Source organism: Phocoena sinus, chromosome 2 (genome assembly GCF_008692025.1).
Source record: "Phocoena sinus isolate mPhoSin1 chromosome 2, mPhoSin1.pri, whole genome shotgun sequence".
Lineage (NCBI taxonomy): Eukaryota > Metazoa > Chordata > Mammalia > Artiodactyla > Phocoenidae > Phocoena > Phocoena sinus.
In genome coordinates, this window is record NC_045764.1 from 153,123,120 (window position 1) to 153,138,799 (window position 15,680).

Consider the following 15,680-nt stretch of genomic DNA (forward strand, 5'->3'; position numbering starts at 1 on the left):
GCAGAGCGGCTGGGCCCGTGAGCCATGGCCGCTGAGCCTGCATGTCCAGAGCCTGTGCTCCACAATGGGAGAGGCTACAACAATGAGAGGCCAGCATACCGCAAAAAAAAAAAAAAAAAAAAGATGACCACCAGTTACCCCAGGCTTACACAGCTTTCAGCTCATCATCTCAGAAGAAGGAAAACAATCTCCTCCGTTTGTTGGATAGGGACGATAGTCTCTGCTTTACTGATAATACATGTAAAATGCCTCCTCATAGTTTCTGACATTTGTTCACTGAATAAACATTTGTTTTTGCTGGACCCTGGACTGGGTGCCTGTGGATCCAGTGACGAACAGACAGACAGGACTTCCATGTAATTTGCACTTGTAGAGGAAGACAGACAGTAAACAAGTGAATAAACAGGTAAATGGAATAAGTGCAGGTTAGAGGTGCTGGGGGGGTGGCGGGCGGGAAATAAGCAGGGTGCTGTGATGATGGGTGTGGGGGGGATGCTGTAGAGGAGATCTTGCTGGGGAGTTGACATGTAAGCTGAGGCTTGAAGGACAAGAAAGGCACCAGCCACAGGAAGAGCTTGGAGAAAGCACTCCAGGCAGAGGGCACGCGATGCATTAAGGGGGCAGGGTTGGGTGGTCTGGAGTGTGTGAGGAGGGTGGTGGACTGAGAAGCGTTTGGAGGGCTGAGCTGGGAGAGCATCACACAGGGAGAATTTCAGATTCATTCTCAGAACAAAGCAGAGCCTTTGACAGGTTTTGAGCAGGAGAAGCATGTGCTCAGACTCACTATGTTAAGTATTTTCCTGGAGTGGGGCAAGATGAGCAGTGGGGCAGGACTTCAGGTGGAAAGATGACGGGGCTCAGACTACGCTAATGGAGGTGGAGAGAAGCAGGTGGGGCTAAGGTGCATTCTGGACATAAGAGTGAGAGGCCTTTCTGTCGGCTTGGACGTGAGGGGAGGAAAAGGGAAGGGTCAGAGTTGCATCGTAGCTTTTTGAGGTGAGTTATGGGGTGGAGGGGGCACCACTTCCTGACATAGGAAGACTTGGGGAAGGACATGTTTGGGGTGGGAGGGTCAGTAGTTCTCCTGAGCGTTCAGATAGAGGTGTCGTGGGCAGTTAAGCCTGGTGCTCAGAGATCCAGCCTCGAGACATATAAGTTTGGGAGTCTCCAGCGTATAGATGGTATTAAAGCCACAGGGACGGACAAGATTGCGTGGCACACAGTAGGTTCTCAGTGAATGATATCTGGTTTTATTAACTAAGTTAGAGTTTTGTTTTTGCAAGCGGGTAGACATCCAGCAGGTTCCAAGCTTGACGGCTGTGCTGCTCTGAGAAAGAGCCTCTCAGGGTAGCCTGGGTGGACACAGGGGCTTCCGTTTGGGCTGAGAGGGGGTCTGGTGAGCGGGGCCTTGATCTGCCCTTAGCCCCCGCAAGCAGGGCGACCTGCAGCTGTGCGGGGAGGTGGCGGGGAGGCAGACAGCCTCTTGGTGTCTGGCTCGTGTTGAGATGTTCCAGTCTGATAGCTCCTGCCTGGGGGACATTTCAGGTTTCACAGCGGCTCAGTTGTCAGCGGCGCATGCGTGTTGCTGAAAGAGCCGAGAGCTCTGCTCCTGCTGCAGAAAGCGGCTGGGCGGGGTGAAGCGCTTGGCAGCATTGCTGGGCCCCTTGGGGTGACTTTGACAGGCCCCACGCGCCTCCCCATACCTTATCCCTGATGACCCTCTGGGTTCTGCTGGGAGGTGGGCACAGACGGTGTTAACATGCCCAGTTTTTTGGGGAGGACATTGGGTCACACAGTCCTCTGTGAGATGACAGGCAGTGTAGTGGTGAGGGTGTGGGCTTGGGAGCTGCACGGCCTGGGTCTGACTTCTGACTCACCTCTTACTAGCTGCGGACCTTGGGGAGGTTACTTAACTTCTCAGTGCCTCAGTTTCCTCCTCTCACGTGGGGTATACGCTTGCCTACTAGGGTTGCCGTGCGATTAGGTGCGTTAACGCATGCAAGCATTGTCAGAGCGCCCGGCTTACTTAGTGATGCACCGTACGAGTGGACTGTTGGCATCGTTGTCACCATCACTGTTTCTCTGGAGACTGAGAAGGGATCAGAGCCTCACTCTATACTCAGGACTCTGGCTAGAGGCAGTTATCTGCCCAGAACCATGCAGAGCTCAGGGACGGGGAAGGCTGGGAAGCCAGACCCCAAACTTACCCACCAGGATGGGGCAAGGGCGGCCCTGAATCCTGCTCTGGGGACAGGAGGACCTCGGGCAGTGGGCGGGCTGACGCTGGCTCCAGCATGGAGGACAGTGATAAGCGGTGGCCCGGTGGGCAGGTCTGGTGGGGTACAGGGCCAGGCAGGGTATGGGGCAGGACTTTGGGTTTGGGTTTGGGGTCAGCAGCTCAGACCTCTCAACTGCACCAGCCTGGGCTTGGCTGGAGAGATGGGGGACACGACTCAGAAGCACCAGCTTCCAAGGCTCCTTCCAGGCCTGGCCTGAAATTGGTGGCCAGCGAAGAAGCCTTAGAAAATAACACAAGGGTGGACCCCGGGCTCAGAGGCTGGACTCATCAAATGGTTGGTGGGGAGGTAGACTTCCTACCCCAGTCAGTATGGGCTTGGGGGCTTGGGGGCTTGGGGGCTTGGGGCCTGGGTATGGGTGACCTTGGCTGCCGGGAGCTAGGATGGCAGAGGCAGCAGAAATGCGGCCTGGTTCCTGCTGATGTGCTTCTGCTCCTGTACCGCATTCGGTGCTTGGCTAGAAGTTGGGTGAGATGTCCCATCCAGGTTTGTCCGGATACAAAGCCCCTTGGGCTAGGCTTCCCTCTGGGGAGGGTTGCCAGTGCTGCCGAGGCAGCTGTGCTAGGCGCTCCCTCCCGGACCTTCCTTGCAGCCCCTCAGGTCACAGGCTGCCCGGACAGCCCGCCACCCGGGGCCCCACTTCCTATGCCAGCCGTCTGTTTGTCCTCCTGTCTCTGCTTCAGGACTCAGAGATCCGCAACAATGCGGCCAACTACCTCCCCCAGATCAGCCACCTTCTCAACCTCGTGCCGCGTCAGATGCTGCTCATCTTCAAGACCAACGACCTGCTGCGGGGCATCGAGGCCGCCCTGGGCACCCGCGCCAGCGCCACCTCCTTCCTCAACATGTCACGTTGCTGCATCAAGGCACTGGCCGCGTGAGTGTGGGCTCTGGCCGCTCCTCCCCTCTAGCTCCCCGACCAGCCCCAGGGGTCTGCACACCTCCAGTTTTTCCCACCAGTCCCCAGGGCTGTGCCTGAGCTCCCCAGTCTCCAGCTCTCCCTGCAGGAAGTTAGGGGCAGAACACAGCTCCAGTGACCTGGCTGATGCCTCGGGGCTGTGTTTTGAGGTGGTCCAGAGAGCCACCTCTACTTGTTAAAATTGTGGATTCTAGGACCTCACCCTCCTGGGCAAGCTTTGCAGGTGATTCTTACCCTTAGTAAAGTTTACAGTGTCTTCGGAAAATCTCAGTCCCATTCAAGCGTCCCCCGGACTTGGAATCGGGATGCCCGGGTTCGCATCCCATCTCTAGCTGGTCCTGAGACTGTGTCCCCAGCATTGGCCGGGCAGTGAGGCCAGTGTTCTTTTCCCTGCAGGTGTGGCTGTGACTCAGGAGAGTGTCACCAGCAGGCCATCTCGGAATTTCAGGTCTTTTTAGATGTCTCAGCACCCTTGAGGTGTTGATGAGGAAGGGAAGGGTGCTTCCTCAGGGGGTTAGTGACAGAGGAAAGAGGGTTCTAGGCTCTCCTAGCTGACAGTAGCAACTACACAGGAAGGCCTGTGCTCTGGCTGAATGTTCTCACCTGAGAGGGCAGGCCTGGACTGTGGTCAGCTCCGAGCCCATCCATTCTAGGCAGTGAATGGGTCATTCTGGTAAATGGGTGAAGGGAGTGTTGACCACATACATCATGCACCCACTATCAAATACTGAGTTAGATTACAGGAAAATAGACTGTATACAGAAAGGGCCGAACATGATTTATTCTTCCTCTGAGGTTCAGGAAACAAAGTCTCGGGAGTTCCTGGAGCAGTCCAGTGGTTAGGACTGGGTGCTTTCACTGCTGGGGCCCAGGTTCAATCCCTTGTCGGGGAACTAAGATCCCGCAAGCCACACGGCAGAGCCAAAAAAAAAAAAGGAAACAAGTCTGGAATAGGTGGTCATCATAAACACCAATTTTCATCATGTCCTTTTGTTGGTGCAGAAGAGAATGAGCTGGGCTGAATCCACAGTGGCCCCAGCCTCCCAGGACTACCTTGATTAGGTTTCCAAGTGATTCTTACCCTCAGAAAGTTTGGGAAAGCTTTTACATTTGGGTTTGGGGGATTCTGATTTGATAAATATTAACTATACTTTTGGAAAAAGGGAAACATTGGAACGTGCTACCCACTGGGTTCACTAGACCTTTGATACGCTGTGAAACAACTGCTTTTGCTGACCCCACTTACCTGGAAGATGCCTTTGGAATAGCTGAGTTCCTCTGGTCCCTGACTGGGCCGTGGTCTGATCCATAACCAGGAGTTGTCCACTGGGGCAGGGGGCTGGTGAGTTGGCAAAGCCACCATCCTCCATTGTTCTAATGATACTGAATACTTCTTACCTCTTTATCTCCTGTTCTCTCCTTCCTTCCTGCCCCTCCTGCAGGCACAAGAAGAAGAATACCCATTCATTCTTCAGAAGGACCCAGATCTCTTTCAGTGAGGCCTTCAACTTATGGCAGATCAACCTTCATGAACTCGTTCTGCGTGTGAAGGGGCTGAGGCTGGCCAGCTGGGTGTTGGCCCTGCTCTGCTGGCTGTTCCCTGCTCCACACTGAGTGGACTTACTGTTCCCTTCCCGGTGTGACCTTGTGGTGGCCAAGGGGTCTTTTCACTCCTCACTCTTCCATCGTGTCTCTACGCACTTGCCCTGTTTCTGCCAGCTGGTGGCCTGGAGCCCCACGGTCTCTGTCCATGGCACCGTTGTGCTCCACCTCTGAAATTCCTCTCCTTTGGAGCCCTTGTCTTGGGACCCCCAAGCTGTGCCGTGTGATAGGTTTCTTTCTCTCTGTATCCAGGGAGAAGACATGGCAGTCTGCTTTCCCGCTCCCCATGTGGGCCATTGGGTTGGATGCCCCCCCTCTTCCATTAACCCTTCCTGTTATCAGGATGGACCATGAATCCCACTGAGGGCACATTTAACTTGTAGGAAGTTTGATTTCGCTGGAAGGGAGCGTCGTCTCTGAACTGGAGAACAGTTTCCTCTCCTTGCTCTGTCACTCCCCAGAGGTGCCGACCTTAGCGAGGTGGCTCGGCACCCAAGCCAGGCTCTGTTGCAGCTGTGAGTTCACTGCTGTCGTGGTGACCCCTTTGGTGTTTTATGTACTGTGATTCAATAAAAACCCCTTCAGGGTTGCAGAGCAGAGCTTGGTCAGTGGGATTTTTATTCCAGGTTGGGAGTGAATCCACTTTGGCCACTAGGTGGGAGTGGGTCTGGATGCCGTGTGCCATTGTGATCTGCTCGGCTTCTTGGCCCTGAAATCCTTCCACCCTTCCACTGTACGGCAGCTTTCTGATTCTTGTATGTTCCTCTCACTTTCTAAGACTGAGACCTTGGTTGGAGTTGTTAGGAAGCCCAAGGCCAGGAACTCAGAGGCTCAGCTGAAACCTCTGACTTTGGTTCCCCCGGTTTCTCACCTCATTCCCTGTGACCTGGCACCTGCCTTGTTCTACCAGTTGGCTTCTGACTTAGCCCTTGGATTCATCATTTGATATCCCCAGTCCTGGAGACTGTAGTCTAAAGTTCAGTCACCATGGCTGGGCTTCCACTCTGAAACCTCTTTGTCGCCTGTTTGGACTCTACTTCTACCTTATTGCCTGTTGCTAGCCTGCCCCTCCCCCCACTCGATCATCTGGTCCTGTTTTGGGGACGCCCGCAAACCCCTGTGTTTGTGTGGTCTCCAGATCCCCAAGACCCCAGATATGGCAGGTCCGAGCTCTCACCAAGCACCCAGGCTCACAGAGAGTAATTGTGTTTAAATCTCTCCAGTCTTACTTCACTGCATTCATGAGGGCAGAAAAAACCCTAAATTTAAGTCTCATTTTCTGTTCTCTTTATTCATAACACAAGAAGCAGATTTTTCACTGACCAGAGATGATTCACAATCCCTTTATTTCCTGAAAGAATTAATTGTTCTTAGTGACCAGTTGGGTGCACCCAGAGACCTGAGAGAATAATTTGCAAGATCTGTTATGAGTCATGAGGATGCACGCTGCATATTACATTTTATGGTGTCTTTTATAGCCACTGAAGTAAATATAAATGTCCTTTTTGTTCAAGGTAATGGTTACTCGCTTTTCACTTTGGGTTTAATGGTTGGCTTCCTGCTGCCTTGGGATCTAAGACATCAGCATGTTGCCAGAACAGTTATCCAGAGAGAGCTGAGAGGCTGGGAGAGCTTGGGGTACAGAGCAGTTGGAAAGTAGGAGGGGTCAGTGTTTACTGAGTGCCTTCCATGTGTGAGAGAACATGCTAGGTTCTTTGTAAATAAGTTACATCATTGACTTGTCTCATCAGCTCTATGAGGGCAAGGGGTCATTAGCCTCATCTCACAGAGCTGGGAACTGAGGCTCAGAGAAGTTTAGTAATTTGCTTGAAGTCACACAGCTGCTGAATGAGGGTCCATGCTTTGCTTTTTATTCCACAGTGTTGGAGATATGGATTACGCCTGCTCCGTGAGCTGTCATATGTGCCTGAATTGTGACTCTAACACCCTGACTTCAGAGAAAGTTGGGTTTTCAGTGGAAGTGGGGGAGTGGATGGGTGAAGGAGACAAAAAGTTCTGGAAGTGCAGACCGAGTCCTGCATGTTCCTCGGGCCTAAGGCAGAATGGACCTGGACCACTGTGATACTGCAGTGCAATTCTGATGCTGACCACCTAGAGCTAGTACAGACTCTGTTCCCTTAAGCGCATAGTTCCCATAAGACTGCTCTCACTTCAGACACAAGTTGCAGGTTTGGGGGTCCCTAGGCCATCTACACTTTTGACCAACTGACTACAAATTTGGGGGTTCCCACAGCCCCCTCAGATTTGATAATTTGCTGAATGACTCACAGAACTCGGGAAAGCACTACCCTTGTGACCAGGCAAAATGAAGAGACACACAGGGTGAGGTCTGGGAGGATCCCGAATGCAGAGCTTCTGGGTTCTTGCTGTGAAGGGAACCTCTTGGCACAGAAATGTGTTCGTTGAGCTTCAGTGTCCAGAGTTTTTATCAGGGTTTCATTATATAAGCACGATTGATTGAATCATTGACCACGTGACTGAACACAATCTCCAGCCCCCCTTCCCTCCCTGGAGAAGGTGGGGCTGCTATCAACCCCATCCTGAGTCATTTAGCATAAGCTCAGGTGTGATCCAGGGGGCACACCATGAATAACAAAGATACTCCCATCACTAAGAAAGTCCAAGGATTGAGAGGTCGTCTCCCAGGAGCAGACAGAGCAACAAAGACCAGGCAGATTCTTCACTATGTAACAATCACTCTGATGTCTCCTCATCCTGTGTACTTGGCCTGAGGTGCGTCTTTATCGACTGACCACTGGTCTATGCCTTCTGCTCTGCCAGGTGGAGCCATGTCTGGTGGATCCATCTCAAGATCTCTGTTCTGCAGCTCAGAGAGTGTGCACGTGAGTTTATATGTGGGACCTTTGCCCTGCTCCCTTCTGTCCCGTGGAACTTCCATACATTGATCTGGGTTTGGTGCTTCCAGTAAAATCCTGTGGCTTTCTTCTCCCAGCAGTTACAATGTGTCAGGAAGTCAGCACCAGCTTACTTTGAAGAGCACCTTCTCTTTTAACCCTTGGATCCTTACTCAATTTAGGTGTTGGCTTCTTTGATTTGGGCAACATGGCTATAGTTCCCCTTCCCTCTTCTCATCCACCTGAGGGGAATTCCAACTCGATGGCCCATTTGGCTTCTCGAGTATGCACCCAGCTGATAGGAAGTGCGGATGTCCTGGTTTGTAGTAAGTGCTCAATAAACACGCGAATATTTAGACTCTCAGAATCCTTCACTATTTTCAAGGGAGTTGAAACCTGTGTATTTAAAAAGAAGCTGCACATGCCAGTCTCCCTCTGCTAGGAACACTGCCTTGTTTGATTGTCAGGTTAATTTCCGCAGTGTTCTGAGCCCACTCCCGGGATCAGGGCTGGTCACTCTCAGCATGATGGGCTGCTAGGTGCCCCCGTCCTCCACCACTTCACGGCTCTAGGGACTTCTGATGACATCTCAGAAAATGAGTGTGGCTCCACGCGGCACAAATCCTCAGGGGCAGTGCTTTGGAGGTTTGGAATTACCCTCAGTGTAAGCAAATGTGAGAAGGGTGGGATGGAGCCTTGCCGAGGGACACTGGGGCTTCAGCAGTCTCAAGGTGTGGCCAGGCGGAGCTAGGGTCTGAGCTGGGAACTGGTGACTGGGCAAGATCTGAATAGACAGGATGAACAGGGTCTCAGAGAGTTCCTGGCAGCCTGGCCTGCTGGGGGTGATGTTTGCTGGGCTAGATCGGGGGTGAGAGGCCTTGAATGCCCGGCGACCTGGTGCCACTGCTGTTTGTAACTGGCCAAGGGGGACTGGGGAGGCCCCGTCTCCTAAGCTTTAAGTCTGCAAATATTTTGGTAAAAATCCATTTGTTCAGAAAGGCTCTGCTCTCACCTCCTTTCCTTCCTCCCTCCCTCCTTCTCTCCTGTGGAGTAAAGCTTATTACAAAGCTGCTCTCTCCTTTTCTAAAGGAAGGATGAGGGACCCTCAGCAGAGTAAAGATTAAACCTTGGGCTGTGATGTCCATGTTCCTACAGCCAGTGCCTCCTGGCCCGGTTTACTTGACTTCTCCGGAGGCTGCCTCAGCCCCCGTCATCGGCTAGCTCCTCTTCTAGCCAGGTCACCGTGCCCCTGGCCAGCACTGCAAGGGACAGAAAGCACTCTTTCTGCCCAGTTCTGCCTTTGGCTTAACAATAGCAAAGAGCCTCTGGTGTTTCTTCCTGTTTTTCTCTTTCCCTTGTGTAAAGGGAAGTCCAGGCTGGTGAAGTGGTGAAGTGATGGGTGTCAATAGCCCCCGACCCCTGACATTTCAGCTCCCATTTCCTCATCCCTCCTTCCTGAGCAGTGCTTTCCAAACTTCCCTGTATACATAAGTAACCTAGGCTAATGTTAAAACACAGGTTCTGCCTCAGTGGGTCTGCGTGGGGCCTGAGATTCAGCGTTTCTAACCAGCTCCCAGGGGATGCTGATGCTGCTTGTCTGAGGATGATGCTTTGAGCTGCAAGGTTCTGATCAGTGGTTCTCAAGGTGTGGTCCTGGGACAGGCAGCATCAGCGTAACCCAGGAGCTGGTTAGAAATGCAGATCTCAGACCCCACTCCAGATCTGCCAAAGCAGAACCTCTGGGAGTGGGACCCACCAGTCTGTTTTAATAAGCCCTCCAGGGAATTCTGATGTACACACTCATGGTTGAAATCTCTGGTCTATAGTTCTCAACTCTACCTGCACATCGGGTTCACCAGGAGAGCTCTGAATGCCCAAGATTCCGATTAACTTGGTTTAAATGAGGGCCAGGCATTTAAAACAATTTTAAAAAACTTTTTATTTGGAAATAACTTTAGATTTACAGTAGGTTGTAAAGACAGTACCCAGAGGGTACCCACATAGCGTTCACCTAGCTCTCCCTAATGTTAGCACCTTAGATAACCAGGGTAACCTTTATTAACACTAAGAATTAACATTAGTACAATACCATCAACTAAACTATTCCAGTTTCATCAATTTCCCCACGAATGTCCTCGCCACGTCCCAGGATCCAGTCTAGGGCGTACTTTACGTTCATTTGTCACGTCTCCTTTGTCCCTGCTCTAGGACGGCTCCTCAGACGTCCCTTGTTTTTCATGACCTTGACACTTTGGAAGGGCACTGGCCAGGTACTTGTAGATCATCTTTCAAGTTTGGTTTGTCTGATGTTTTCTTGTGATGAGAATGGGATTACGGATTTGAGGAAGAATACCACAAAGGAGGAACACCCCCTCATCGTGCCACACCCTGGGAAACATCATATGGACGGGGGGATGTACTGATTTTGTGCTTTCAAGCTCCCCAGCCAGGGCTGGGACCCAGCGTTAGGCTCACACACCTTCCAGGTATCTTCTGGAGAAGGAAGAAACGCAGCTTATGAACTTCTCCACAGGTGGGCGTTAGGCAGAGCCTCTTTGAGATTAAGGGGGGCCTGGCTATTTCCAAATTAAAAGGCTCCCAGGAAACTACAAAATGCAGCTATACCAACACAAGGTAATACAAATGGCTGTGTAATTTTAATGTTTACATTTGCCACACGTTAACTCTTTAAGCAAACACACAAATGTAGTGACAAATGGATGTATTATCAGAAGCGTGAGCACCAAACCCCTCCCACCAAAAGATAGGCCTGGCACTAGCAATTTTGTTTTCCAGGTGTATTTGCAGCCCTAGACATGGAGATCACTAGTGGGAGGTTGGCAGGGAGCCCTCTGGTCAGTCACTCCTGAGTGGTGGGCCTGGTGTCCTCTGCATCAGCCTGGACTGGCAACCACCTCCCAGTGCCCAGAGGGGAAGTCAGAGTCTCAGCTGGGCCAGTGGCCGACTCTTTCTAGCCCACGACTGACTGCCCAAGCCATGAACAACGGAAGTGCTTGGTGGTCCTTCCTCTAGGTGAGTAATAACAGAGAGGGAAGGCTGGAGGATGGAGTGCCGGCAGCAGGACTTTCCTCCAAGGTGACACTGGGTGGGACATGAAGTCCTTCCAGGTTGATGAATTGGGGACAGAGGTCAGGGGCTCTGGGTATTCCTTGCCCTCTTGGAGTTTCCAGGGCTGTGTGTAGGTGGGGGTCTTCTTCCCTGGCCCCTGGGTGCTTGCTCCTTTTTGTGCCAAATGTAAGCGTGTGCACATCAGAGTATCTGTAAACGTCTGTTGACAGCGGCTGCTACCATCATGGAGGTGATGCCCTCCAGCCCAAGGGCCTGGGCTCTCTCTACAGTTGGCCTGAGTTCAAATCCTGTTGCCCTCAGTGTTCTGTGTGATCTTGGGCAAGCAACACAACTTCTCTGGGCTCCAATTCCTAGATTTGAATAGTGGGAATAATGGTACCTACCTCACGGGGTCATTGGGAGGAGGAAGTTAGATAATATATGCAATGTACTTGCAGAAATGCTTAGAGAAGAGAAACCATAGCAAGCGCTCAATAAATGTCACTTATTTTTATGATTAGCCCCCATGGCAGACTGTATTCCCAACGTCTTTTCTTAACCCTGCCCTCTACTTGAGAGGCTGAAAAAGTGAGGTCTTGGTTTCCCAGCTTCCCTTGCAGCTGGTGGTGGCACACGACATGGCAGGTGAAGAGGAATCTTTGGGAGCGATTCTGGGAAGTTTGTTTTTTAGATATTGATATAGGTATAGTTTGTGAGTGTTGCCCCTTCTGCTTCATTCCATCAGGGGAGACTGGTGTGTGGTTTTGGATGTCTGGAACTTTAGCAGCCATTTTGTGATCTTGAGGTGGTAGGTACAACTTGATGTTTTACTTGGGCATGTAGCAGCCTCTGCTGGATGCTGGGCATCACTCCTCCCAGGCACATGACAACCCTATGAAGTCTAGGGACCACTATTACCCTCTGTGTACAGGTGAGTAAACTGAGGCACGGAGGCTTAGGTTGCTTGCTAGAGGCACACAAGCAGTGAATGGTGGAGCCAGGCTTTGAGCCAAGGTAGTCTGCAGCCAGAGCTTCGGCTCTCAACTACTGACTTTCCATTTTCCTCTGCTGGAGTGGGCTGCTTCCCCTGAGCCTGCTAGAGGTTGGACCCGTCCTGCCTTCCTGCAGCCTCCTCAGTCTGGAGCTAGTGGGTTCCTGAAGTGGTGGGCTTCCGTGCTTCCTGCAGTGAGTGCAGCTGGGCAGTGGCACCCTAGGAGTAGTCATTTCTCTGCAGAGGGTGGGCCTGTGTGGCCCAGGGCTCACCCAGCCAGCGAGGCCTCACGTCAAGCCTCTTGGGCAGCCTTGGATGCTGGAATGCATCCCCTTCTAGGGAAGTTGACATTGGCAGAGATTCAATTTTGCCCCATGGTAAGTAGGAATATAGAGGAGGTTCTGCCTTTTTCACTTCTTCCTCTCCCTCCTGCCTCCCCTCGGGTATGCAGGGAAAAATGATGACTGACACGGGATTTAGAAGAGAAACCAGGAACATTCAGGATGTTATAATGAGCTGATTAGAAGTGAGTTCCGACTTGTAACAGCTTATGTCCATAATAACCAGATGGCACAATGTGTCCAGAGTAGGCTCTGATCTTTTTCCTACCTTTGTCCTGGACCGTATTCTCTGGACGGGGGCCAGTGTCGCCTACACTGAGCCGGGCAGCTGGAGGTCAGGCCCATCAACCTAATTCTGCTATCACTGGGCAGCTTGTTTCGGTTTCTGAGCCTCTGCTTCCCCTGCTATGAAATGGAGTGGTTGTCCATAGGTTGCCTTTCTTGGAGGACTGTGATGAATGTGAGTAGATAGTGCCAGTGAAAGCGACAGGGAAAAGCAACGCTAAGAAACTAACAGAGACATAGCCTGCAAGTGAACAGTTTATCTACCCAGCATCCCTTGCAGCTTTAACAGAACTCCCTTCTCCTGTAGCGACACCCATTCCTGCGAGTATGCTGATCCAGTGTCTCCCACACGCCATGGGGGTAGACAGATGGCCATCTCTCTGGCCACAGACATTGGTTCCAGTATGGGTTCATGACTCCAAGGGCACTCCTGTGACTTTCAGCGAAGACTATGGAGGATGACTGTCTTTCCACTGGTTCCTAAGTTCCAGTGGCTATCTTGCCTGCCTCTCTTTTGAACTCCTAGATCCAGCCATTCCTGCAGGCCAGATCCACCTTGGTTTTTCAATTACATGAGCCAATAAATCTGCCTCTCCCTTTTTTGTGTGTTACTTTAAATTGGGTATTTGCGTTTTAACCCAAAGTGCCCTTATCATTGCAGCTATTATCTTTAAGGGCCCTGGACCCACGTTTGGAAGATGCGGAGAACCCAGAGGAAGTCTAGAGGAGAATAATAGACATGTCTACAGGGATAGAAAATAAAGAGACGATTATAGACTGGACACTCTCCAGAGAGCTGAGCAAGAGAAAACAGAGTTAAATTGCAGTAAGGTCTTATTGTTACTGCTGTTGTTGAGACGATGAGAGTGAGGGCTGCTGATTGGTTACCTTATATGTTATTTTCTGGTCAAAACCAACACAAAGGCCATGCCATTCTGGCTGGATACCAGTTGTATGGACACGCTTTCTATAATAGCCATGGCTATTTTCTGATGATCCATAGGGTATTTAGAAACTGGCTTTTTGGCTGAAATAGGCTTAATTTCTCTTATTGATTCTCGTAGTTGCTGTCCACCCAGGTTATCACCAGAGAGCTGGCAGGAGCTCTTTCTTTAATCACAGTGTTAGTTTGAAAGAGACATCCTGGGAGCATTTAAGGTAAAGACAGCCTCCTGTAGGTGCTCCCCATTGGCCTGAGAGCTGAGCTGGCCAGTTCACAGAGCCCATGTTTAACCAAGGATGAGTTTGGGAACTGGACTGTGTGTGTGGAAGCTTCTCTTTCTTCTGCTTTTCCTACTTCACACGTCCCGTTGAGTGAGATGAGAGCTCCTGTGAGGGTTGTCACCTCTCTCTGCCTGTCTGGGTTGTGAGATTCCTAAACAGGCTGATCTTGATGTTTTATAGACATCTCCACGGTCACGCCATCTCCACGGTCTTGCTCTGGGTGTTCACTCTGCCTCTCTCTGCTTTTCCTTATATCCAAGCCCTCTGCTTTCTATGTTCATGACAGCTCTCAAGTCCTGCCTTCTGTAGGGAACTTCCCAAGATCACTGCCCTTGTTGAGCTCCTCTCCTCCCCCTCTCAGTTCTCTTGATACGTCTGTCTACCCCCACCATCCACACTCAACTGTCTGCCTGCCCTGTGCAGTCCTTGGAGGGCAAGGGCCACCTCTTTGTCTCTTGCATGCTCTTTGACACCAGGACAGTGGAGACCATAGTAAGCCTTTCATTGGTCATCACGTGGCCACTTACACATGCCTCGATTCATGTATGTCACATGCATCCCTTCAATGCCCTTTTATTGCGGAGGGGAGTGGAGAGACAAGATGAATCAGACATGACGCCTGCCTTTAAGGAACTGGGGTATATTTCACAAGAGCAGCTGGCTTTGGGTAAGGAGAGAGCCTCCTGCCGGTGGGGGCAGTGGTGAGCCAGGAGGTCTGTGGTCTGGGAGGAGAGAAAAGGATTTAAACAACTCTTGGGGACCAGTGATGCCAGTCAGCAGCTCTACCTGGAAGCAAGATTTGATGAGACCATCTCTATCTCTCTTCAGGGCCAGTATTTCCCCAAATTTCATTTTTACCAAGGGACCTGCATTCACTGTCTTAGTGGTTGGTGCCACCAGCAGTCACCCAGGTGCAAAAGCCAGGAGTCAGCCTTTGAAGTGAGGGTCTTGACCTTCATAGAAATGCCCCATAAACTATATCACCTTGTATGTCCTGTATCCTCTCCTCTCCCACTCTACCACCAGCATCCTGGTTCAGATCTGATCCCCTCATTGGCCTCCTTGCCTCCCAACATGTCCCACCAAACTGGCTCTTGTTCAATTCACCTAAAGCCAACTTGCCTACGGTCATATGGCCAAAAACCTGTTTGCCCAAGGATCCATTCTCCCAAAGACCAGTTTACCTCAAATTAAGTATTCTTGAATGTTTTCAGATCCATTTAACCTTCCTGTTATTTCTTGCCTTTTTTTTCTTTTCACTTAAAAAATTTTTTAAACCAATTCATGCAAGAGTATTTGACTTAATTTTGTATTTCTAATAAGTATTTATTAAAGAGACAGCTCTTTGAACGATTATTTTGTATTCCTATGGATGTCTTTTTCTAGATTACCTATTTTCATTAACTTTAAAGATAGCCAATATTTAGCCATTTTTTCTAAAGACACTTTCCTTAAAATATGGCTATCCTAGCAAAAAAGAAAAATATAGTCAAGGCATTAATTATAATCAATTGCTATGCACTGTGTCATCTTTTTTTTTTTTTTATCATCTTTATTGGAGTATAACTGCCCTACAGTGTTGTGTTAGTTTCTGCTGTATAACAAAGTGAATCAGCTATATGTATACATATATCCCCATATCCCCTCCCTCTTGTGTCTCGCTCCCACCCTCCTTATCCCACCCCTCTAGGTGGTCGCAAATCACCGAGCTGATCTCGCTGTGCCATGCAGCTGCTTCCCACTAGCTATCTGTTTTACATTTGGTAGTGTATATATGCCAATGTTACTTTCTTACTTTGTCCCAGCTTACCCTTCCGCCTCCCTGTGTCCTCATGTCCATTCTCTATGTCTGTGTCTTTATTCCTGTACTGCCCCTAGGTTCATGAGAACCTGTTTTTGCTTTTGTTTTTTTTTAGATTCTATATGTATGTGTTAGCGTACGGTATTTGTTTTTCTCTTTCTGACTTACTTCACTCTCTGTATGACAGACTCTAGGTCCATCCACCTCACTACAAATAACTCAATTTCGGGTTTTTTTTGGCTGAGTAATATGCCATTGTATATATATGTACCACA

General features: G+C 50.3%; 1 protein-coding gene across 19 annotated transcripts in view; it reads left to right on the plus strand.

Moving 5' to 3' along the window:
- The window catches only part of ADCK1 (aarF domain containing kinase 1), a 153,166-nt gene that overhangs the window by 103,832 nt on the left and 33,654 nt on the right, over positions 1-15,680 (plus strand). For 14 of the 19 annotated variants that reach the window (XR_004348326.1, XR_004348313.1, XR_004348316.1 and 11 more), the window contains 2 exons: positions 2,981-3,174; positions 4,659-7,682. Coding sequence is in view for 5 of the 19 variants with exons in the window: in XM_032621907.1 (XP_032477798.1) it covers positions 2,981-3,174; positions 4,659-4,830 (366 nt within the window). In the remaining 14 variants the exon portion in view is untranslated. Of the gene's footprint in view, positions 1-2,980; positions 3,175-4,658; positions 7,940-15,680 lie in introns of those variants that run through there. The other 5 variants (XM_032621907.1, XM_032621904.1, XM_032621906.1 and 2 more) reach the window with 2 other exon arrangements.